Genomic DNA, 23,673 nt, shown 5'->3' with positions numbered 1-23,673 from the left:
CCAAGAACACTACATGGTCGCACAAAAGAACACCTTTCACATCTAAGAACTACCATGACCTTTCTAACATGATGTAGGTGCTCATACTCATTGCAACTATAGATTAATATAATATCAAAAAACACGCTGAAAGAACCTAGGAAAGGTCTTAATACCTCAGTTATTACGTGCATGAAAGTGCTTGAGGCATTGGAAATGCCAAAAGACGTTACTAGCCATTCAAATAAGCCATTTGGAGTTTTAAAAGTTGTCTTCCATTTGTCACCACTCGAGTTGGATTTGATGATAACCACTTCTCAAGTCAATCTTAGACAGCACCATTGACTTGACAAGTTGGTCCAACATTTCATCTAGCCGTGGAATTAGGAATCTATACTTAACTGTGATTTTATTGATTGCTTGGTTGTCCACACACATTCTCCATGACCCACCCTTCTTTGGAGCAAGTAATGTAGGCACGATGCAAGGACTTTTACTTTCCCACACCAACCCTCTAGTAATTAGGTCTTCCACTTGGCAGCACATTTCAACCCTATGCTTTGGTGGCATGCGATATGTGGCTTGTTTAGGTAAAGCAACCCTTGGAATTAGATCAATTGCATGTTGTATGCTTCTCATTGGTGGTAACCTTTTAGGCAAGTCTTGGCTCACAATATCTGCAAAACTCATCAAGCAATGCTATCACTTGTGGTGGATATGAAACTTCTTCTATTCACCTTCTCAAAGTAGTTAGGCTTGAGAAAATAACTAACCTGTCCCCTTTGGTAGCTTTCATAGGTTCATCCTTTATGGCTTGCAATGTAAGTTTCTTATTACCCATGTAGAAAGTGGTGTTCCGCTTGGTGCGATGTTCCATATCACGATCAAATAGATAAGGACAACCCAATAAAACATGACAAGCATCCATTGGTAAGATATCACTCCATACCTCATCCTTGTAAACACAGCCATGTTAAATTGAACCAAATATCTTGAAGTGACAGGTATCTCATTGTCCTTTTTTAATCCATGAGATTTTGTAGGGTTGGGGATGCTTTCCATGGCAAGTTTTAACTTTTCCACTGCTTCCTTTGATGCAATTTTCTCCACACTACCATTATCAATAACAACATCACAAACCTTTCCTCCACAAGTTACCTTGGTGTGACATATGTTGTGTCTTCTCCAATCTTCTTGTTCCACCACCTTAGGAGTAAATAAAACCCATCGGACAACAAGATTTTCACCTTGTACAAGTAAGAAGTCAATTTCCTCCTCATCTTCAACATATTCATCATAAATATGTTCGTCAATGTCTTTTCCTTGCTTAGCTTTTGCTTCTAGTAAATTAACTTGACGTTGAGGGCAAGAATAAGAAGCATGACCCAAGTCATCACAATTGAAACATTGAAGAGCCGATTGTGTAAGGTTGCTACCATCATCTTTTGAAGCTCCAAAGCACAGATGATTTCCTTTCCTTTCTCATTGTGACTTGAACCCCCAACAACTCTAGAGGTTGTTCTTCCAAAACAATTGCTTGTTAGGTCCTTTCTTGAAGCTGTTTGGACACTTTTCCAGCCTTGGACAGAAGGTGGAACCTTGGGACTTGACACAGCAGCCTCAAGTCATTAAAGGACACCTAGCACCATAACAAGCTACCCATTCTCAACCATTATAGCATAGTGTTGAGCATCTCAAGGTTAAACAAGTGAACAAGTCCCATCTCATCTGTTCATTGGTTTCATTTAACCCAACACGAATTGATATATTATTGAACTCAGTTGTGTACTCCTCCACTTCATCGCCTTTTGCTTCAAGGAATGAAATCTCTCATGTAACTCCAATGCATAATCAGTAGGAAAAAATTGCTTCTTCATCTTAGCCTTCACATGCTTCCAAGTCTGAATTTTGGCTTCCATTGGGTGCTAAGCTCTAGAACTCTCTTCCACCATTGAAGAGCAGTACCTTCTAATTTCAGCTTCACAAAAAGAACCTTCCTGTCTTTGGCCATAGGCTTTCGCTAAAAGTAATTCTCTAGCTTCCCAATCTAAATAATCCTCAGCACTCAGCAGGCATCCTTCCCTAAAAATCAGAGACTTCTTTTTTATTCCACCACCGGACAAATCAAGTGCATGTGCCTACCTCCCTTCCAATCTGCCTCATGCCACAAAATCTGAGGTTCCAGCATCATGAAAGGGGTTTTAATCTTCTCCACCATCAAGTTCTCCTTCAAGACCACCTTCCGGGATGTTAAAAGGGTTGTGGTCACCTTCTGGAATCTCCATATGTTGTCCCACACATTCCTGTCACTGTAAATCATGCACAGCTTGCGACAAATCTTCAATCGTAGGCTGCATCGCTGCCAATTCTGTTTCTTCGCCTTATATGTTTTCTCTTCCAAGTCCTCTAGCATGTTCAACCATTGCTCAAAGCTGAAAATCCTAACACAACTATAGGATTGTGTCACTCTGATACCAATTTGATGCAATATAGGAGGAAGGATCAGCAAAAACAAGTGCACAAATTGTGCAAAAAGCTATGAGCAATTGTGGAATGGAGATCTTAAAATTAGGGTTTAAGAAAACCTCAATGTTGAAAATGAATAAAATGGCTTCCCACAAAGTCTCTTAAAAGACTATTTATATTAGGTTACTAATCCTTGATCACATAGGAATCTTAGTTTTTGATCACAACAAATCCATCTAATCTAAGGAATCTCTCTTTTTTTTTTTTTAAAAAAAAAACACATGCTAGTCACATGACTACTTATTAAAACTAATAAATAAAAAAGTATTAAAACCTAATAACCTAAATACTAGGCATAATTAAACAAATAAAAAAAATAAAAACACTAATAAAAAAAAAAAAAAGAAACTGCTCCTGCATCGCTCCTCATTAACTCTTGCTAAAATAACAGAAAGTGTTTGTTTACTTTTACATTAATTTTGCTTAGCTCGTTTGTTTCTTGTTTATCCTTATACTGAAATACCTAAAGCTGAAAAAATAGCCCACTCAAGGCACTCAAGTACATAGCTGCTAGAATTAGAGCCGATCTTGGGTTTTTTGAGGCTCGAGGCAAATTTTTTCAAGTGTGCCCCTTTATACAAATTAAATTAAAAAAATAAAAATTATCAATTAATTAATTTTATTAAAATTATAAGACTTTACAAAAGATAAGGAAGAATAATTTGGGGCCTAATTAAAACCTTGTTTGGGGAAAACCCAATAGGACAAAACCCCAATCGAAGGAAAAAGAGTACCCTGTATTGTAAATATTACATAAAAAAATGAAAACTACATATTTGAGTCTATATGCTTCCTCCCGAATCTCCGTAAGCATTTCTTGATTTGATCAATCTTCCTTTCATCTAGGGTTGTCAAAAAATATCCGAAAACCGATGAACAAGACCAAATTGGACCGAATTGTGCCTTTTGGATTGGTTCTATGGTTAGATTCTGGTTCTAAAAAATTAAGAATCGATATATTTGGTTTGGTTACTGGTTTTTTTTTTTTCAAACCATGGTTCGAACCGAACTGGAACCAATATTATACTTATATATATTATAATTTTTTGGGTATATATATATATACATATGCATAAATAGTATCACTTCTTAAGAAACTAGTGAGATTTATGAACTCTTTTATTTTTAGGCTCTTATGCACTATTGCTATACTAAATGGTCAATGTAATCTCATTTGATGAGATAGTTTATGAATTATTTTGTTCTACTTTTACTTCAAGACTTGAAGCATTAATGAAGTTATGGGTTTATTTTAATTAACAAATTTGTTTGTAATTTCATATTTTGCAAAAATGTTTAGAAGCTAAATGTTAATTGGATAGAACTGAAATCGAATTGAAATCGGTCCGATGTGACGGATTGGTCATGGTTTGGTTTTATATATGTAATGGTTCGGTTACGGTTTTTATTTTTTCTAAACTATTAAAAATTGTTCAGTTACTGGATTCTTATAGAACCGGACCAATCCGAACTGCTGACACCCCTACTTTCATCCTTCACAATTAATCGAAGCAAAAACAATCATCACATGTACCAACAAAATAAAAATAGCAATGAAATCTTCTTTTGACAGGGTACAAGCAGCAACTTCTTTTGTTAATTTTTTATACACATATATACATAAGTTTAAAAAAAAAATTTGGGCCCCTCTCAGCTGTGGGACCTGGGCTGTAGCCCTGGCCCAGGGTTGGCTCTGGCTAGAATTATAGGGTGAGCTTCAGGGATGAAACTAAGCAGCCTACTTATGCTCTTCATTAAGTATTCAATTGCAATCAACCTGCTGAGTCTAGGATCACTGACAAAGGAGCAGAATTGAACTTTCTGTGATAATTACAGTTGACAATATGCTTTTTAAGGTCTAGGCATGAGTAACATCTGTTGTAGATTCTGTAGAAAATGTATTTGAGATCTATGGCCGCTAGTAATTAACACTTGTGGCAGTAATTCTCAGTCAAAATAAGTTCCTATGATTGAAGTGCTAGAATTAGAACTCTAGATTGTTGTATCTATTACCCTTTGCTTTGCCTATAACAATACCATGGGTTATCATTTCAATGCTCAAGCTCTTAGCCTATTTCTTTTCACAGATTACCAAGGTCTTACCAGGTCCTTTTCTCATGGAAAGGTTTACTGCTCCCTTATCACAGCAAAACTTGTAAATATGAAAATCGGGATCCCTTGGGACAAAATACAAGTTTTACCCCTCAACAAGAAGATAAGTATTGCTGGAATTGATGTGACATGCTTTGATGCAAATCACTGCCCAGGTTCCATCATAGTATTATTTGAACCACCCAATGGTAAGGTGTGTGGCATTCACTTGAGAAATTGTACAATTGTTTTTCTTTCATATATTTGTTATTTTTAAATTATCACACATTTTCTCACCCCTATAGGCTGTTTTACACACTGGAGATTTTCGATTTTGCGAGGAAATGGCAAAGACACCTGTGTTGCAGACATGTCACATCCAAACTCTCATACTTGACACTACCTACTGTAACCCTAAGGTAAATCAGTAAATAGATAGAAGCTCTGTATGTCAAGTCATCATGCCCCTTATGCCCTGTTTCACATGGACTTGTGGCTCCATACAAGCTAAGCTTGCTTGTAAGAGATTTTTCATGGCTCATTTGTGGCTTAGTAAGCATGTTTGCATCATTGGACCGAACTTGTTTCAAACTCTCTCTAATAATCATAAGCCCGGACCTAACCAGAAAAGATGACACATGCATAGTTACTGCATGGGTATCAATTTATTTTCTTCCAATGTTTCATGGACTCGTTTTGCCCTATTGTATTCATGTCCATAGGACATGAGAAGGCAAGAGTATTGAAAGTGTGTCCATGGCTTATATTAAATTATTTGCTTGGATTCTCCTAGTATTAATGATGTTTAAAGAAGCAAAGTTCATATTTGATGGTAAAGAAAATTTTGAGTTGTTCACATGAATGTAAGTCAAAAATCTTGTTTTGTTCCTTAAATTACATTTGATTTTAAGTGCATTTCTAATCAATAACATCATAAAACAAAATCTTAGACATGCAGAAATTGCTTCATATCACTCAAATTCATCATTTTTGGCATGAAATGGTGTACTGTGTTCTGGAATAACCTCGTGAATTGATAAATTGCCAAGATATTAGATTTTTCTTGTAACAATGATCCAACTTTCTGATATATATGTATATGTATATCTCACTATCCCAAGATCCATACCACATTTTCATACCCAGGTCTACGTAATATTTCTGTCCATAAAAATTCTTGGGGCTGGCCCGACAAAATTGGCTAGCAAATGAAGAGCTGAATTGCTTGACAGTTAACTTAAAAGTTCATCTTTTTTAATTTAACATGCCCTTACGTGAGACATGGGCATTTGGTGCAGCCCCTCATTCAGCTGGACCATCTATGCATATTATTTTTCAAGAAAGTTGTATGACATGCCATAGCCATTATTGAGTCATAATATTTGCAAATCATATGCAGTAAGTGCCTTTTCTGATTTTCAGATATATCTTGCTTGCAGGTAGCATAATCATCTTGGATTTTATGTTAGTTATCTGTATTAGTAGCTCAAGAACACATTCAGCAATTTGCCAAACCCATAATGAGAAAAGTTGACATATACTAAGTTTTTTCTTTTCTAATATATTTTTGTAATTTGATAATCTGTTTGCATTTTGTAATTAACATAAAACTGGGTAATTTCCATGTGTGGTTCCAAAATTGACGGGTATTCACTGTCTCTTGCAGTATGACTTCCCAAGGCAGGAGGTTGTAATTCAGTTTGTCATTGAGGCCATTCAAGCTGAAGTTTTCAACCCAAAAACTCTTTTTTTGATTGGTAGTTACACAATTGGTAAAGTTTACTACCTGCCTGTTTCTCCTCCCAGCACACCAATATGATGAAACCTTGTCCTTTGTTCAGTTTTCCTATTATTCAAAGTCTTATATATTCCCACAGTAGAAAGGAAATCATATGTTTTCTTCCTTTCACATGATGTCTCTGTATTTAAGAATATTACTGCTTTTTTTACTGAGAAGGTAGTTTAAGATTCTGGAGGTTTGTATTTGTAAACCGTTTGTTCTGATAGTATCTTCTGAATGTCACTACTTTCTCTCTTTTTCCCCTGCGCTCTAAGGGTATTTTTTTCATCTTAACAGGAAAGGAAAGACTCTTTGTAGAGGTCGCTCGTGTATTGCGCAAGAAAGTCTATATCACTGCAGACAAGCTGCGTGTTTTGGAATGCTTGGGGCTTACTATGGAAGATATGCAGTGGTTCACATTAAATGAACACGAGAGCCACATTCATGTTGTGCCTATGTGGACACTCGCTAGCTACAAAAGACTGAAATGTATATCTAACCAATATGCGGTAAGGTTGCAACTTAGTACATTATTTTATAGAGCTAGTTTATAAGGCTGCGGTTTCATATAGCATTTGCTTAAACTTTGACAAATCCAAAAAGAATTAGTGTGTGGAAGTTCACAATTTTTATGCCAAAGGAATGAGGTAGGTAAACTTATTTTGCTAAACTGGATGTGGAGAAATGTTAGTGTTCAACAAGTGAAAGGGCTAGGAAAGGAATTATATCCTTTTGAAGCAAGGTGTAAACATAGAGACGTAATCTATTTGAGTTAAAAACTTAGGGGTTTAGAGAAAAAAGGCTCTCACCACTATAACTCTAGGAAGGGTAAGATTAAGTAGCCTTACTCTCTCATTTAAATAGAACTTGTGATCATCCCCTTTTATGTTTGGCCAATAAAAACTACTGCTATTCTTTTGAAAGTCTTAGTAATTCCAGCATGCCCACCAATTGGTGAGTCATGAAATTCCTGAATTATAATCCTTGAACACAATCGGTTCCTAAACCAGGAACCTAAGATTTGGATCGAGCAATGAGATGAAAAGTCTCGATACTTTCATTCAAAGATAGGAATCTCTACTTATACAAGTTTCTATGCTATCTAGTCCTTCTATTTAGGAGATAAAATACAACAGATTTTAGAGTACAAATTAATCAAGGTAATTGCTATTTTTTACTCCTATCTTCTCCTATTATTTATCCTGATTTTTAGGAGTTTTATCTTCACTGCACTTGATCCCTTATCTTCACTGGATTAGTTTCCTCTTGCTGTATATCAGCTACGGCTTCTTCTTTTCTGATAACTCCTTAGCAGCTAGGACTCTCCAACACCCCCCCCCCCTCAAGCCTAAGAATAGATATCTCTCATTCCTAGCTTGTCAATGAGAGTCTCGAAACCTGGTCTTGCCATGGATTTGGTGAGAACCTCTGCTACTTGATATGCTGTGGGAATATATATCAGCACTATAACTCCCTCTTCAATCTCTCATTGGATGAAACTTCGATCAATCTGAACATGCTTCATCCTATCATGTTGTACCGGGTTGTTAACAATGCTTATGGCTGACTTGCTATCACAATATAGCCTCGTTGGTTTGGTTAGAGGCATTTGTAGATCCTCCATTAGTCTCACTACCCAAATTAGTTCACAAATCCCTTGGGCAACTGCCCTAAATTTTGCTTCTGCGCTACTTCTTGCCACAACTATTTGCTTCTTACTTCTCCATGTAACTAAGTTTCCCCATAATTTTGTACAGAAGCCTGATGTAGATCGACTGTCAATAACTGAGCTTGCCCAATCTACATCAGAAAAACCTTTAGCACCTCTTTCATTAGTCTTTTGGAACATCAATCCCTTCCTCAGTGTGCCTTTTAGGTATCTCAAAATGTGATAAACTGCCATCAAATGTTGTTGAGTTGGAGCATGCATAAACTGGCTTATGATGCTCACTGAATAAGCTATGTTTGGCCGTGTCAACGAGAGATAAATTAATCTTCCAACTAGCTGTTGATACTTTCCTTTGTCAATTGGTGGATCATCATCCCTTCTTTCATACTTCCAATTTCTTTCTAGTGGAGTATATCTTGGTTTGCACCCAAGCATTCCTGTCTCTTTTAGAAGATCAAGTGTATACTTTCTCTGGGATATTATCATGCCTTCTTTGCTCCTTGCTACTTCCATCCCTAGAAAGTATTTCATTTTTCCCAAGTCTTTTACCTCAAACTCTTCTTTTAGTCTCTGTTTTAGGGATGTCATTTCATTAATATCATCCCCTGTAATGATAATGTCATCCACATATACTATTAAGATGCATCTTTTTCCATCTCCAGTTTTAATGAATAGAGTATGGCCAGCCTCACCTTGCTTATAGCCAAATTGTTTCAAAGTTGAGCTGAACTTCTTAAACCATGCTGTAGGGGATTGTTTCAAACCATAAAGAGATTTATGTAATTTGCATACCTTGCCAATTGCTCCTTGATCCTCAAAATCGGGTGGAATCTTCATAGATACTTCCTCTTCCAACTCATCATTTAGGAATGCATTCTTGATGTCGAATTGGAACAACTCCCAGTCTAAATTTACAGCAATAGATAGAAGCACCCTAATTGAATTTAGTTTTTCCATCGGAGCAAAGGTTTCCTCATAATCTATCCCATGGGTTTGAGAGTACCCTCGAGAAACTAACCTTGCTTTATAGCGGTCTATACTTCCATCTGATTTGTATTTGATGGTAAAAACCCATTTGCAGTCTATAATCTTCTTGGTTTTTGGTAGATCAACCAGTTCCCATGTTTGATTGCTTTCCAATGCCTTCATCTCCTCCATCACAGCCTTTTTCCAGTTTGGGTCTCTCAAAGCTTCTTGTATATTGCCTAGGATAGACACTCCATCCATGGTTGTAGTGAAAGCTTTAGAGTGAGGAGATAACTTGGAATAGGTTAGGTAATTTGATATTGGATGTTTTGCATAAGACCTTACCCATTTCTTGATGGCAATTGACAGATTCAAATTGCTGTTTTCTTCACTCGATGGACTTGTCCTTGGTTCTAACGATTGGATGATTTGAGGATCCAGTTGTTTTTGTCTCCTTGAATATACCTTAATAGGTTTTTCAGGACTCAAGTCTCCTTCTATATCAGTGTTCACTAATTCTGTTGATGGGTGAATAGGTTTAGGGCTTGAGGCAGGCAGCAATACAAGGTTATTTGGGTTACAGGTGGTTGGCTGAGAACAATCAACCTTTATCTATTGTGGAGAAGAGTAGGTGACTCAGTCACTGAGCAAGCAATAGGCGATGCAAGAAGGTTGAGATGATAGAGACCATGCGACTCACATCCGACGCCAATCATCTGTCCCGTACCGCGATCCTGGATAGTAACAGAATGATCATCAAAGGTGATAGAACAATTTAAGGCACGCGTAAGTTTACTAACAGAGACAAGATTAAAGGGACAATGAGGAAGATAAAGGATAGAATCTAAAGCATATACACCACAACAGAATGGAGTTGCTGAACGTAAAAACAGACATTTGATTGAAACTGCTCGCACTCTTATTCTACATCATCATGTCCCTTTTCGCTTTTGGGCTGAAGCTGTCCTTGTTGCTTGCTATCTCATTAACAGGATGCCCTCATTGGTTCTTCAGCACCAGATTCCTCACTCTCTCTTGTTTCTTGATCAACCATTATATATTCTTCCTCCACGTGTCTTTGGTTGCATTTGTTTTGTCCATAATCTGTCTCCCAGTCATGATAAATTGTCTGCTTGGTTCATCAAGTGCATTTTTCTTGGTTATTCTCGCCTTCAGAAAGGTTATCGGTGTTATTCTCCTGACACTCGCCTCCATTTTCTTTCGGCAGATGTTACCTTTTTTGAGTCGTCTCCTTTCTACTCTTTGCCTCATTCCGAGTGTCAACCCATTTCTGAGGCCATCCCTCTTCCCGCGAGTCCTCCTGCTCCTATTCTCCCTGTTCCTTCTTCTACCCCATTGCAGGTTTATCATCGGCGTCATCAGCCTCGGGCTCTTCCCGGTGGAGATGTTGCTCCTGCACCTTGTCCCGCATCTCCTACTACTTCAGCAACTCTTGCTGCCTCACATCCTGCTCCAGTCTCTCCACCTGCCGCAGTCTTGCCTTCTGAGGATTTGCTTCCTATTGCCCTTCGGAAAGGTACACGTTCTTCTTGCAATCCCTACCCCATTTATAATTTTCTTAGCTATCACTGTCTCTCGTCTCCTTTTTGTGCTTTTGTGTCTTCCTTATCCTCTGTTACAGTACCTAAGACTGTTAGTGAGGCACTTTCTGATCCGGGGTGGCGATAAGCAATGGTGGATGAGATGACTGCTTTGCATTCCAATGGTACTTGGGATTTGGTTCCTTTACCCCCAGGGAAATCTCTTGTTGGCTATCAGTGGATCTATACTGTCAAGGTGGGTCCTAATGGGCAGGTTGATCGCCTCAAGGCTCGTTTGGTTGCCAAAGGGTATGCTCAGGTTTATGGCCTTGACTATAGTGACACTTTTTCCCCTGTTGCTAAGATGTCATTTGTGCATTTGTTTCTCTCTATAGCAGCTATGCGCCACTGGCCGTTGTATCAACTGGACATTAAGAATGCCTTCTTACATGGTGAGCTTCAGGAAGAGATTTATATGGAGCAACCTCCTGGGTTTGTTGCTCAGGGGGAGTCTGGGTAGGTTTGTAAACTCCGTTGCTCACTATATGGGTTGAAGCAGTCTCCTTGAGCCTGATTTGGTCGTTTCAGTACTGTCATTCAAGACTTTGGTATGACTCGTAGTGAGTCTGATCATTCGGTTTTTTATAAACACACATCACATGGGAGGTGTATATATTTGGTTGTCTATGTGGATGATATTGTTATTATCGGTGATGATCAGAATGGTATTATTCAGTTGAAGAAACATCTTTTCCATCATTTTCAGACTAAGGACTTGGGGTTACTTAAATACTTTCTTGGCATAGAAGTTGCTCAGTCCAGTTCTGGTATTGTTATCTCTCAACAGAAGTATGTGTTAGATATTCTGGAAGAAATTGAGATGCTTGATTGTAAACTTATAGATTCTCCTATGGACCCTAATGTAAAGCTCTTACCAGGACAGGGGGAGCTTCTTGCTGATCCTGGAAGATACCGCAGGCTAGTCGGAAAACTTAATTATCTCACTATCACTTGCCCAAATATTTCTTTCTCAGTCAGTGTTGTCAGTCAGTTTTTACAGTCTCCTTGTGATAGCCACTGGGATGCGGTAGTCCGGATTCTCATGTACATTAAGGGAGCTCTAGGTAGAGGACTATTGTATGAGGACAGAGGTCATACTCGAGTAGTCGGATATTCTGATGCTGATTGGGCAGGTTCTCCTTCTGACAGACGGTCTACTTCAAGATATTGTGTTCTGGTTGGAGGAAATCTAGTATCTTGGAAAAGTAAGAAGCGGGAGGTTGTTGCTAGGTCGAGTGCCGAAGCAGAATATCGTGCTATGGCCTTAGCAACGTGTGAATTTATCTGGTTAAAACAATTGCTTTAGGAGCTCAAGTTTGGGGAGATATCACAGATGAGATTAATTTGCGACAATCAAGCTGCATTACATATTGCTTCCAATCCAGTCTTTCATGAGAGAACCAAACATATCGAGATAGATTGTTACTTCATTCGAGAGAAGATTTTATCTGGCTGTATTACCACATATTTTGTCAATTTCAATGACCAGTTAGCAAATGTCTTCACTAAGTCTCTCAGGGGTCCTCGAATTGAGTGTATTTGTAGCAAGCTTGGCACATATGATATATATGCTCCAGCTTGAGGGGGAGTGTTGAGTTATATGGTTATAGTCTAGGGTTAATCCTATGATAGAGCCCATGGCCCATTGTATTTGTATATATATATAGGTGTATAGTCTATGGATTTTATTAAGTGGTTTTATACATATTAAAAGCTAGGTTTATTTCCTAAGCTTCACAGTATCTTGTAAGGCCTAAGAAAAAAATTGTTTCAGGCTTGAGGGTGTAGGTGGTAGCACCATGGTTTCAGTCTTCTTTGAATCAGGTTCCACCCCCTTCCTAGATACTATGTGACCTTGGTATTCAATGGCGTCTTAACAAAATGCACTCTTACTGAGCTTAACATAAAGTTGATGCTGATCCCAGATCATTAATGGTTGCACGGCTAACAAAAACCCATGTGCACTCCAATAACTATCCTTATTACATCATGTGCATGCTCACAAAACAACCATCATGCCTTCCAAATTATCCCCTATGCCACTCCTACATTTCTACAAACGGACTTCCTCCATCTCAGCTTCTTAGTCCAGCAGCCTTGCTGGCTTCTTACCCAATCTCTTGCTTCTCTTGGCATATGCTGGTAACGGCTGCTCGTAGCTGCTGCTACTCCTCCATTGGGTTATGTTAGAAACTGAAACTGAATAAATCCTTCTTATTATGATATGTACACGATGAGTTCTCTTATAGAGGAGGAAAAATACAACATAGGAAATACCAATCACACACAAAAGGAAAGATACATATGTACATCTTTTAGGAAAGTTTCCTAAGTCTGATTTAGGCAAGTATCCTAAACCAGATTTGGAAGCTTCTAATCTCACACACACGCCATTCCTCTCTCATAAATCACGGGAACTAACACTCCCCCTCAAATTAGAGAATGTATATCTATCATTTCCAACTTGCATATTAAATCTCCAAACCTCTTAACTGTCAACCCTTTAGTCAACACTTCAACCACTTGTTCCTCTAATGGAACATAGGGTAAATGAATGAGACCTGCATCCAATTTCTCCTTTATAAAGTGCTAGTCTATTTCTATGTGTTTTGTCCTGTCATGATGGACAGGATTGTGGGCAATGCTAATGGCTGATTGGTTATCACAAAACTACCCAATTGAACCCTTGACTTTGATCTTTAAATCCGAGCCTTAGCCATAGTACCTCACATCGGCCAAGAGCCATTGCTCTAAATTCTGCCTCTTCATTTGATCTTGCTACAATGCTTTATTTCTTGCTCCTCCAAGACACCAGATTTTCACTTAGGAACACACAATATCCACTTGTTGTTCTTCTATCAGTAATGGATCCAATATAGTCAACATCTGTAAATCCCTTAATGTCTAGATCAGTCCTTGTTTTGAATAAGATTCCCTTACCCAGAGTAGCCTTTAGATAGCTTAGAATCTTCCTTACTGCTTGCATATGCTCCTCGGTTAGGTAGTGCATAAATTGATTCACTAGACTGACAGTAAAGACAATGTCTAGCCTAGTGTGGGAGAGAGATATCAATCGGCAACCTAGCCTTTAGTATCTCCCCTTGTCAATTGGCTAGTTGCTAAGGTTGTCCCATAACTTTTTGTTAGGTCAATTGGAATATTGGACCCTTTTTCACCTATTAATCTTGTTTCAACCAATAAATCCAATACATAATTCCTTTGAGAGTGTCAACTCCCGAGGATCTGACTTAGAATTCTTTCGTCCAGTGGACTGTTTGAAGGAGAAGGAATGAAGATAGGGGGAGAAATTAGGGAGGAAGAGAGAACAGAGAGAGAATGAGAGAGAGAATGTCAGAATTTTGTTAGAATATTTCATACCCATCCGTGGCAAGGATTAGTTGAATATATAGCTGGATTCCTTGCCCATGTGCGGTTAACCGCTTACAGCTAAGGGAATGTACAACCTGCCTAAGCAGCAACAAACATGTACCCCCCTTATAGCATACTCTATTGCCTATATGCTAATAGCTATTACTCCCTTCCTATTACATTTAATTACTCTATCTCCCCTTCCTTGCTATGTGGATCATGACAATTACCCCTCTCTTCAAAATTTTCTTGTCCTCAAGAAATGTGGAGGAGGTTGGCTACTCTCGGAAATTGGCGAAGCATGTCCGGAAGGTATTCCCATGTGTTGCTATCCGAGTGGAGATGAGACCACCTAATGAGTACTTGAGGAATAGGGGCCCCGTGCTTGTCGATCACCCTTCTATCTAGCACAGCCACCAATTCTTTAATAGTGTCATTGGCACTAGGAAGGTCGGGTAGGGTAGGACTTGTTGGTTGAGTCCCTACCAATTTTTTAAAGAGTGCCACATGGAATATCGGGTGGATGTTGGAGCCTTCTGGTAGTTACAACCGGTATGCTACATTTCCCACCTTTGCAGTGATGGGAAATGGGCCGTAGTATCTTGGATTCAACTTGGAGCTGGGGTTTTGCAGTAATGCCCCTAGGTGACCTAGTTTAAGCTTCAAATACACCCATTCTCCCGCCTGAAATTCTCTTTCACTCCTTCTCCTATCTGTAAATTGCTTCATCCGGTTCTGAGAAGTAGCTAATTCCCTTTTTAGCACCTGTAAAGCTTGCTGCCTTTGCTGGAGATAAACATCCAAAGCTGCCACTGTGGAAGAGTCTCCCAAGGATGGTAGTAGTGGTGGTTTATAGCCATAGAGTGCTTCGAAAGGAGACCTTTTTATAGAGCTGTGGTGGCTAGAGTTGTACCACCATTGAGCCATGGGAAGCCACTTGTGCCAAGTTCTTGGCTGTAGGAAGCAAGAACACCTTAGATACATCTCCAAACACTGATTCACCCTTTCGGTTTGGCCATCGGATTTAGGGTGGTAAGCAGTTGACATATGTAGCTTAACTCCCAGCAACCCCATCAGCTCCTTCCACAGCAAACTCGTGAAGATCTTGTCGCGATCAGATACTATGGCCTTTGGTGCGCCATATAGCTTGATTACCTAGTCCAAAAACACCTTTGCTACCTCTTGAGCAGTGTAGGGGTGAACTAACCCGATGAAATGGCCATATTTGGTGAACCGGTCTACTATCACCATGATGCAGTCTTTTCCTTCAGATTTGGGGAGCCCTTCAACAAAATCCATTGAGATACTCTCCCATGGTCCCTCAAGTATATTCAAAGGCTGCAGTAGCCCTGGTTTGGCTATATTCTCGGATTTGCATCTCCTGCAAGTATCATAGCTTAGTACAAAATCCTTGACATACCTTTTCATTTCTGGCCACTGGAATAATTGTTTGACCTTGTGATAGGTGTTTTCAATTCCTGATGTCCCCCTATGGGGGAGGCATGTAATGCCTCTATTATTTTCTTCCTTAACTCCTCATCCTCTCCTATCACCAGTTTCCCTTGGTACCTGATTACTCCATTGCTCAAAGTGTAACCTGGTCTTGAGGATGGACTTACTACTAGCTGCTGAAGAAGTTCCTTGGTTCTTCCAGCCTTTTCGTAACTGTCAACTACCTCTTGGCACCAATCAAGAACGAGGGTGGTGATTGCAGCTAGACTTCCTTTCTCAAAGCACCTAGATAGCGCATCTGCTGCTAGGTTTTCCTTCCCCTTCCTATATTGGATAACATAATCCAATCTCATTAGCTTTGTCATCTCCTTCCTTTGTAGCTGGGTGTGCAGCTTTTGTTGTAGCAAAAATTTCAAACTTTCACGGTCTATTTTAATCACAAATCTCCCTCCCTCCAGGTAACGTCGCCATTTCTCCACTGCCAATAATACCGCCAGTAGCTCCTTCTCGTAGATACTTAGCCCAAGATGCCTAGGAGCTAGAGCTTGGCTTAGGAATGCTATCGACTTTCCTTCTTGAACCAGCACTGCCCTAATTCCCTTAGCGCTCGCATCCGTTTCTAGAACAAACGTCTTGCTAAAATTTGGCAGGCCTAAAGTAGGTACTTGACTCATAGCTTGCTTAAGCTCTCTGAAAGCTTCTTCCGCCTTGGAATCCCACTGAAATCCATCCTTTTTCAACAGATTGGTGAGCGGCCGGCTGATTACACTGTAATCCTTTACAAACCGTCGGTAGTAGCCGGTTAGACCCAAAAATCCCCTCAGCCCCTTGACATTTTGAGGCCTGGGCTAAGCAACCATTGCTGCCACCTTGCTAGGGTCAGTACTCACACCTGTTTTTGATATAATATGCCCAAGATATTCCACCTGCTTTTGTGCAAAGGTACACTTCGACTTTTAACATACAATTTATTGAATCTAAGGACCTCAAGGGTAGTTTTAAGGTGGGTTAAGTGCTGGGCAAAAGTGGGGTTGTAGATCAAAATGTCATCAAAGAAAACCAATATGAATTTGCAAAAATAAGGTTAAAAAATCTGGTTCATTAAGGCTTGGAAGGTTGCGGGAGCATTGGTGAGGCCAAATGGCATTACTATGAATTCATAATGCCCTTGGTGGGTTTTGAAAGCTGTTTTAGGAATGTCTTCCGGCCTCATTCTAATTTGATGATAGCCGGATCTTAAGTCGAGTTTGGTGAAAACATAAGCATTTTTTAATTCATCAAGCAAATCTTCCACTATAGGTATGGGAAACTTGTCCTTGATGGTCATGGCGTTGAGCTGGCGGTAATCGATACAAAACTGCCATGAACCATCCTTCTCTTTGATAAGTAATACAGGAGATGCAAATGGGCTATGGCTTGGTTGTATGATGGATCTTTGTAACATATCCTTGATGAGTTTTTCTATTTCAGTCTTCTGTCTAGGTGGGTAGCGGTATGACCTTAGGTTAACAGGCTCAACATTTGGGTTTAAGTTAATGGTGTGGTTAAGTGATCTTTTGGGTGGCAAAGCAGTTGGCTCAGAGAAAAGGTCCCTAAATTCAATTAAGAGCATGTTAAGAGAGTCGAGTTCTTGTACCTTCCAGGGTTCATGTGAGCTGCTGTTCACAGCCATTGTCAACTCCTCGTCCTGCACTCCTTGTTCTTGTGTGAATTCTATGGCATGTATAGAGAAAAGCTGGGCCACCTGGGAAAGTTTGTTTTTAAACATCCTTTGCAGCTTCTTTCCGGAAATCATCTTACACACCCCTGACTCTTGACTGCCTGTTAGGGTCTTTTTCTTCCCATCCTTCTCAAAAGTTATCTCCATTTTATTGAAATCGAAACTGATAAGGCTGACCCCCTTCATCCAATCTACACCGAGCACCACATCACAACCCCCCAGCTTCAATAGCCTCAAGTCTGCCACAAATTCTTCACCATTCATTTCCTAGCAAAACCCCACACAGGAGGACTGACTCACAACCTTATTTCCATTAGCTACGGTTACTGATAGAGGGTGTGAGCTGGAGATCTCACACTCTAACTTTCGGGCCATAGTTTCATCCAAGAAGCTGTGGGTGCTCCCACTGTCTATAAGTACCATGACCGGAGCATTGCGGGCTCTTCCCTCCACCTTAATTATCTTACTGCTGATTGACCCTTTAAGGGCGTGTAGAGAAATCTCCCCTTTGTCTTCTTCATCCGCTTCTGGAGTCCCTTCTACCTCTTCTTCTTCATCCTCCTTTGCTTCTAATATTAATAGTTGCCTTTTACACTTATGCCCAAAAAAATATTTATCTCTGCACTTGTAACAAAGTCCCGCCTGACGCCTTTGCTCTATCAATCTTCCCCCATTAGCAGGATTGGAAACTGTTGAAGGCAAAGCCAAGACCCCTTTGCCTTCATGTCCCGTATCCCTTCCAGTGTCTCTATTTCCTGCCTGCCATCCTCTGGTGATTACCCCCTTAACTTCGTTCCTTTGTTTTTTCATTAGCGCTTCAATCGTCATTTCTTGCAGCCTTGCATTGTCAGTAACCTGTTCCACTATCCCTAGTTGCATCATTTTAACCATTGGTCTCACCTCATCTCCTAACCCACTAATAAAACTAGACACAAAATACTCTTCCGTCAAGTGGGGTTGGTGCATGACCATTAAGGACCTCAGCTCCTCAAATTTGAGCTGATAGGCCTGCATCGTTCCTTCTTGTTTGAGCTTGTTAAATTCCTCGATCATGTCCCTCAAACTCTTGTCTCCAAACCTCGTACAGAGGTCTCTTGCAAACACATTCCACGGACTCCTTTCTTTGGTCGCAAGCCATCCTTGGAACCAGGCGTCCCTCGCCTCATTCAAGTAAGCAGATGCCAGGATGACCTTTTGCTGTTCTTGAACTTGGTATAGTGTGAACATTCATTCACACCTCTTGGTCCACCATCTCGGGTTCTCTCCATCGAAAAGTGGAATGTCTAATTTCGGCACAGGGAAGTTCGGCTGATTCCGGTGAGCTTGAACTCCTTGTCCTCTTCCCATCAGGCTTTCTTCCATCATCTTCGGTTCTAATTCAAATTCCGACACCCCAGCCCAGGAAGGATTGGTTCCATTCTATCCTTGGGAGGAAATTCCGTTGAAAGTCTCATTGGGTGTTGAGATGCGAACATTCTTACGAATTGTTGCATCTGCTCCATCAGTTGCCCCCTCAACAGAGCACTTTGCTCTCGGTTTTCTTCTCGCCACCTCTCCATTGCTTGGGTAATTCGATTATCCACCCCCGCTCCTACTGAGGATTCGAGTGTACCCATTCTGGTCTGCATGTCTGCCATGGATGTCGCCACTTGCTGTAGTTGGTTTTCCATTTGTTTCATCCTCGTTCCATCTCCATGGCGAGGATAACTACAGCTTCGAGCGTTTCCCAAGTCGTGCTCTGATACCAAAATGTCAACTCCCAAGGATCTTACTTAGAATTCCTTTGTCCAGTGGACTGTTCGAAGGAGAAGGAATGAAGATAGGGGGAGAAATTAGGGAGGAAGAGAGAACAGAGAGAGAATGAGAGAGAGAATGTCAGAATTTTGTTAGAATATTTCATACCCATCCGTGGCAAGGATCAGTTGAATATATAACTGGATTCCTTGCCCATGTGCGGTTAACCGCTTACAGCTAAGGGAATGTACAACCTGCCTAAGCAGCAACAAACATGTACCCCCCTTACAACATACTCTACTGCCTATACGCTAATAGCTATTCCTCCCTTCCTATTACATTTAATTACTCTATCTCCCCCTCCTTGCTACGTGGATCATGACAGAGAGAGAAATATTCCATCCTTAGAGTAGGCAACTTCAATTCCCAAAAAATACTTGAGAATACTAGTGTCTTTAATCTCAAATTCCCTGGTTAAACACTCCTTGAGACTCCTCTACTCTTATTCATCATTTTCGGTGACAATTATGTCATCCACATATACCAAAAGAGTAGTAACCTTCTCTTCCCTTGAGTGTTTTTTGAAGAGGGTGTGATCACCCCTACTTTGGCTATATCCCATGGCCTTTGAAAATTTTCCAAACTAGGGATTGCTTGAGTCCATAGAGAGCCTTCTTGAGCCTGCAGACTTTCCCTACATCCCTTTCTTGAAATCTAGGTGGCAATTCCATAGAGACTTCCTCATCCAAGTCTCCATGTAGGAATGCATTCTTTACATCCAAGTGCTATAGATTCCATCCAAAATAGGCTGCTAGTGAAAGAAGAATTCGCATAGTAATCATCTTTGCCACAGGGGGAAAATGTCTCAAGATAGTCTATACCATAGGATTGAGTGTAGCCCTTAGCTACTAACCTGGCTTTATACCTTTCTAGGGTCCCATCAGCCTTATATTTCACATTGAAAACATATCAGCAACCTACTGGTGTGACTCCCTTAGGTTTGGATACTAAATCCCATGTATGATTCTTTTTTAATGCTCTCATCTCCTCCAACGTAGCTTGCCTTTAGTTCTGATCCCTCAGAGCCTCATTAACTGATTCAGGAATCACAATTGAATCTAAAGATGCTAGGAAGCCTTTGTGGTTTTGGGAGAGACGATGGTAGGATAAGAAATTGGCCAAGGGTGTTGAGTACAACTTCTGACCCCCTTTCTAATGGCAATAGGTAGGTCTAAATCATCAAGAATAAGATTTGTTGGAACTGAGGTTGAAGGCTGTATAAAGTACATACCTTGACTAGGGACTGATGTTGGTGCATGCTGAGCTTTCAGATTAGGCTGCCTTCGTTTGAATACATAAGGAGATCCTTTATACCTTATTGGAGATGGTAGCTTCTGTGAGGTCGCTTGCTCAAGAGCAGCTTGATCATTATTTTGGTCATGACTGCTTGAAGAGTAGATAGGAGCCTGAGGAGATGGAATAGAGCATGGTTGTTGATCAGTACTTGAGCAAATAGGAGTAGGAGGAGATGACTCTAGGTTAGGAAAGAAGATGTCACCATTACTTTGGTCACCATGAATCATCTCCCCTTGGTGACCAACCTAAAAGGATCCAAAAAATGGGGTAGATTCAACAAAGGTGACATCTTTAGACACATAAAACTTCCTAGTAGGGGGATGATAATACTTGTACCCCTTTTGAGTGGGTGAGTAACCTAGGAAAACACACTTGATAGCCCTAGGATCAAGCTTATCGTGGTGATGCTTAGTTATGTGAACAAATGAGACACAACCAAACACTTTAAGAGGAAGGGAAGTATGTAAACTGAGGTTAGGAAAATGAGTAGAGAGACACTGGAATGGACTCTGATACTGTGGGAATTCAATTAATTAGGTAAGATGCTGTAAGGACAGCTTTGCCTTTTAGGGACATTGTGATGATGTAGGAGGGATCTAGCAACATGTAGGAGATGTCTCATCTTCCTTTCAACTATTCCATTTTGTTGTGAAGTATCTATATAGGAGAATTCATGGACAATTCCTTTTTGTTGAAAGAACTGATGCAAGTGATGATTGAAATAGTCTCTTCAGTTCTCAATTTCTTTATAGGGAAACTAAATTGGGTTGAAATCATTTTGCTAAAAATTGGTAGAATAGTTCCAATAGCAGCTTTATCTTTTAACAAGAAAACCCAAGTCATTCAAGTATAATCGTCAATGAATGAGATAAACCAACGAGCCCCAGAACAATTAGGAATTTTAGAGGGTCCCCACACATTAGAGTGAATTAAGGCAAAAGGTTTAGAAGATATTTTATTGCTAATTGGTGTTAGGTCCGGAGGATCTGACTAAGGAATTCTTGGTCAACAAGCTGATCGAGACTGAGTTGGGAGAGGGAAATCAGAGAGAAATGAGGGAGAAAGAGAGAAATGAGAGGATTCCAGAGAATTAAGTTGTAATATTGCTTGGATAATTCCGAGAGAGAGAGAGTACCCATATATAGCTGGGATACTAGCCCCTCACGTGCTATAACCGTTTAAATCATTGGGCAATGTACAAGCTGCCACAATAGCAACAAATTTTGTACCATCCCCTACAGCCGCTAACTAACTCACACCTAGATTCCTTTCTTATTACATTTAGCTCCTCCATTACATTTAATTGCTATACTACCCCTTATATCATGCGGTACATGACAATTGTATAGGAAACACGATGTTGTTTAGATATAACACATACATCACATTGAAATCTACTTGGATCTATGGTACTAAACTAAGTAAGAACATATTCTTTAAGAGAGTAAAAGGAAGATGACCAAGATGGTAGTGATTTAGCCAAATATCCCTATGATTTGAGGTAGCCTGAGATGCAAGCAACCTGCAGTTGGTCTCCTTTAGGATAATGTCCCTCCCTCATCAAATAGTACAACCCATTTTGTTCTCTAGCAACACCAATCATCTTTCTTGTCTTCATGGCCTAAAATTCACACATATGAGAGGAGAAAATAGCATGTCAATTCAACTTTTTGGTTAGGTGATGGACATTGGACATACACAAGATTAGCTGACAAATTGGGTACATGAAGTACCTATTTAATAGGAAAATTTGGGCTAAGGATGACCTTGCCTTGTCCGGTGATAGGAACTGAGGTTGCATTAGCTATTGTGATTTGCTTAGAGGTTTATAAGTGTCAAAAACATGAGGATTAGGGGTCATATGGTGGGTTGCTCTTGAATCTAGGATCCAAATGTCATTCTTATTAGTTTTTGAGGTAGAAAAGGATGTAGAGTGTAGACAACTACCTGGATTACCTTGATGAACAACTGAGCAGGCCCCATCCTGAATTGTCTTTAAGAAAGACTTGAGTTTGTTGATTTCGTCATAATTCAATTGAGTAAGATTAGAACCTTAGATGGATTATGTCTTATCAACTAGTCCTACTTCCTCTTGTCCCTTATTAGATAGATAAGCTTGGTTCTTTGTTGCTAGGTTTTTGAAGCCTCTAATTCGACTTAGAACAACCTCCTTCCCATGAAGCTTAAAACAAGTATCTCGGGTGTGCCTAAGCTTCTTGCAGTAAGTACACCATAGTCCTTCTCTATTGGAGGTCCTAGTTTGAACCTTTGCTTTCCCAACTCTAAGCCTTGCTCCTTTTCCTTTATTTGACACCATAGTAGACCCTTTTGAGTTGGATTCACTAAGCATGGCTACCCTCTGATTCTCTTCACTTCTAACCATAGCAAAAACCTCATTAAATCTCATTAAGGGAAGGGAGTCTTTCTTTACCAAGGATTTGCACTCTTACTTGGTCAAACTCTAAGTTGAGACCTGCTAGGAATTCCATAACCCTATCCCTTTCAAATATTCGGCTAGGAGTGGCAGGATCCTCATTGCATACCATTTTTTATGTTTTGATAATGATCTAACTCTAGCCACAAACCATTCATTCGGTTATAGTATTCTATGACATTCAACCCTCCTTGTTTAGTGCTACTGATTTTTGTTTTAACTTCAAAAATTACCAAGGCATCTTGGATCTCAGAGCAAGTATGTTTTACAGTTTCCCAAATCTCTTTTGCTGAAGCCAAAAACATATAATTCTTACTCACCTCGAGTTGCATGGCATTCCACAACCATGACATAATTTGAGAATCTTCAATATCCCACATCAGGAAGGTAGAATTAACGGCTTTAGGAGGAGCAGTCAAATGACTAATCTTCCCACGGCCTTTGAGGAAGGTCCTTACCAGTTGGGCCCATTGCAAGTAGTTCCTATTGTCTAGACGATAGGATTGATGGATTCCAGGTAGCTCTCCAACTTCGGCTCTGGTTGGCTGATCAACTGGGGTTGATTCTCTAGTTGTCTTGCATGGGGTGACTTCTGAAATCTCAGGCATGATCACCTTTGCAATTGGGTTAGAAACAAGGTAGGAATGAAGGCTTGGTCAACAAGAATAGGCGGAGAAGGAATAGGATCGTATAATGAAGGCATGCTAGGGTTTAGGGACTTAGGAAGGCATTGTAGACTCTAATACCATGTTAGAAACTAAAACTGAATAAATCCTTCTTATTATGATATGTACACGATGAGTCCTCTTATAGAGGAGGAAAAATATAATGTAGGAAACACCAATCACACACAAAAGGAAAGATACGTATGTACATCTTTTAGGAAAGTTTCTTAAGTTTGATTTAGGCAAATATCCTAAACCATATTTGGAAGCTTCTAATCTCACACACACGTGCCATTCCTCTTTCATAAATCACGGGAACTAACAGGTTATC

At 39.9% G+C, this 23,673-nt stretch overlaps 1 protein-coding gene across 5 annotated transcripts in view; it reads left to right on the top strand.

Annotated features, from left to right (window-relative positions):
- LOC127813912 (DNA cross-link repair protein SNM1) overlaps positions 1 to 23,673 on the top strand; it is a 54,815-nt gene that overhangs the window by 26,460 nt on the left and 4,682 nt on the right. For all 5 annotated transcript variants that reach the window (XR_008026248.1, XM_052355041.1, XM_052355044.1 and 2 more), the window contains exons 5-8: positions 4,593 to 4,810; positions 4,902 to 5,015; positions 6,263 to 6,368; positions 6,674 to 6,885. Coding sequence is in view for 4 of the 5 variants with exons in the window: in XM_052355041.1 (XP_052211001.1) it covers positions 4,593 to 4,810; positions 4,902 to 5,015; positions 6,263 to 6,368; positions 6,674 to 6,885 (650 nt within the window). In the remaining variant the exon portion in view is untranslated. The remainder of the gene's footprint in view (positions 1 to 4,592; positions 4,811 to 4,901; positions 5,016 to 6,262; positions 6,369 to 6,673; positions 6,886 to 23,673) is intronic.

Source organism: Diospyros lotus, chromosome 12 (genome assembly GCF_014633365.1).
Source record: "Diospyros lotus cultivar Yz01 chromosome 12, ASM1463336v1, whole genome shotgun sequence".
Taxonomy (NCBI): Eukaryota; Viridiplantae; Streptophyta; class Magnoliopsida; order Ericales; family Ebenaceae; genus Diospyros; species Diospyros lotus.
The sequence above is the reverse complement of the archived record's forward strand: the minus strand, read 5'-3'. Positions and strand labels throughout refer to the sequence as shown.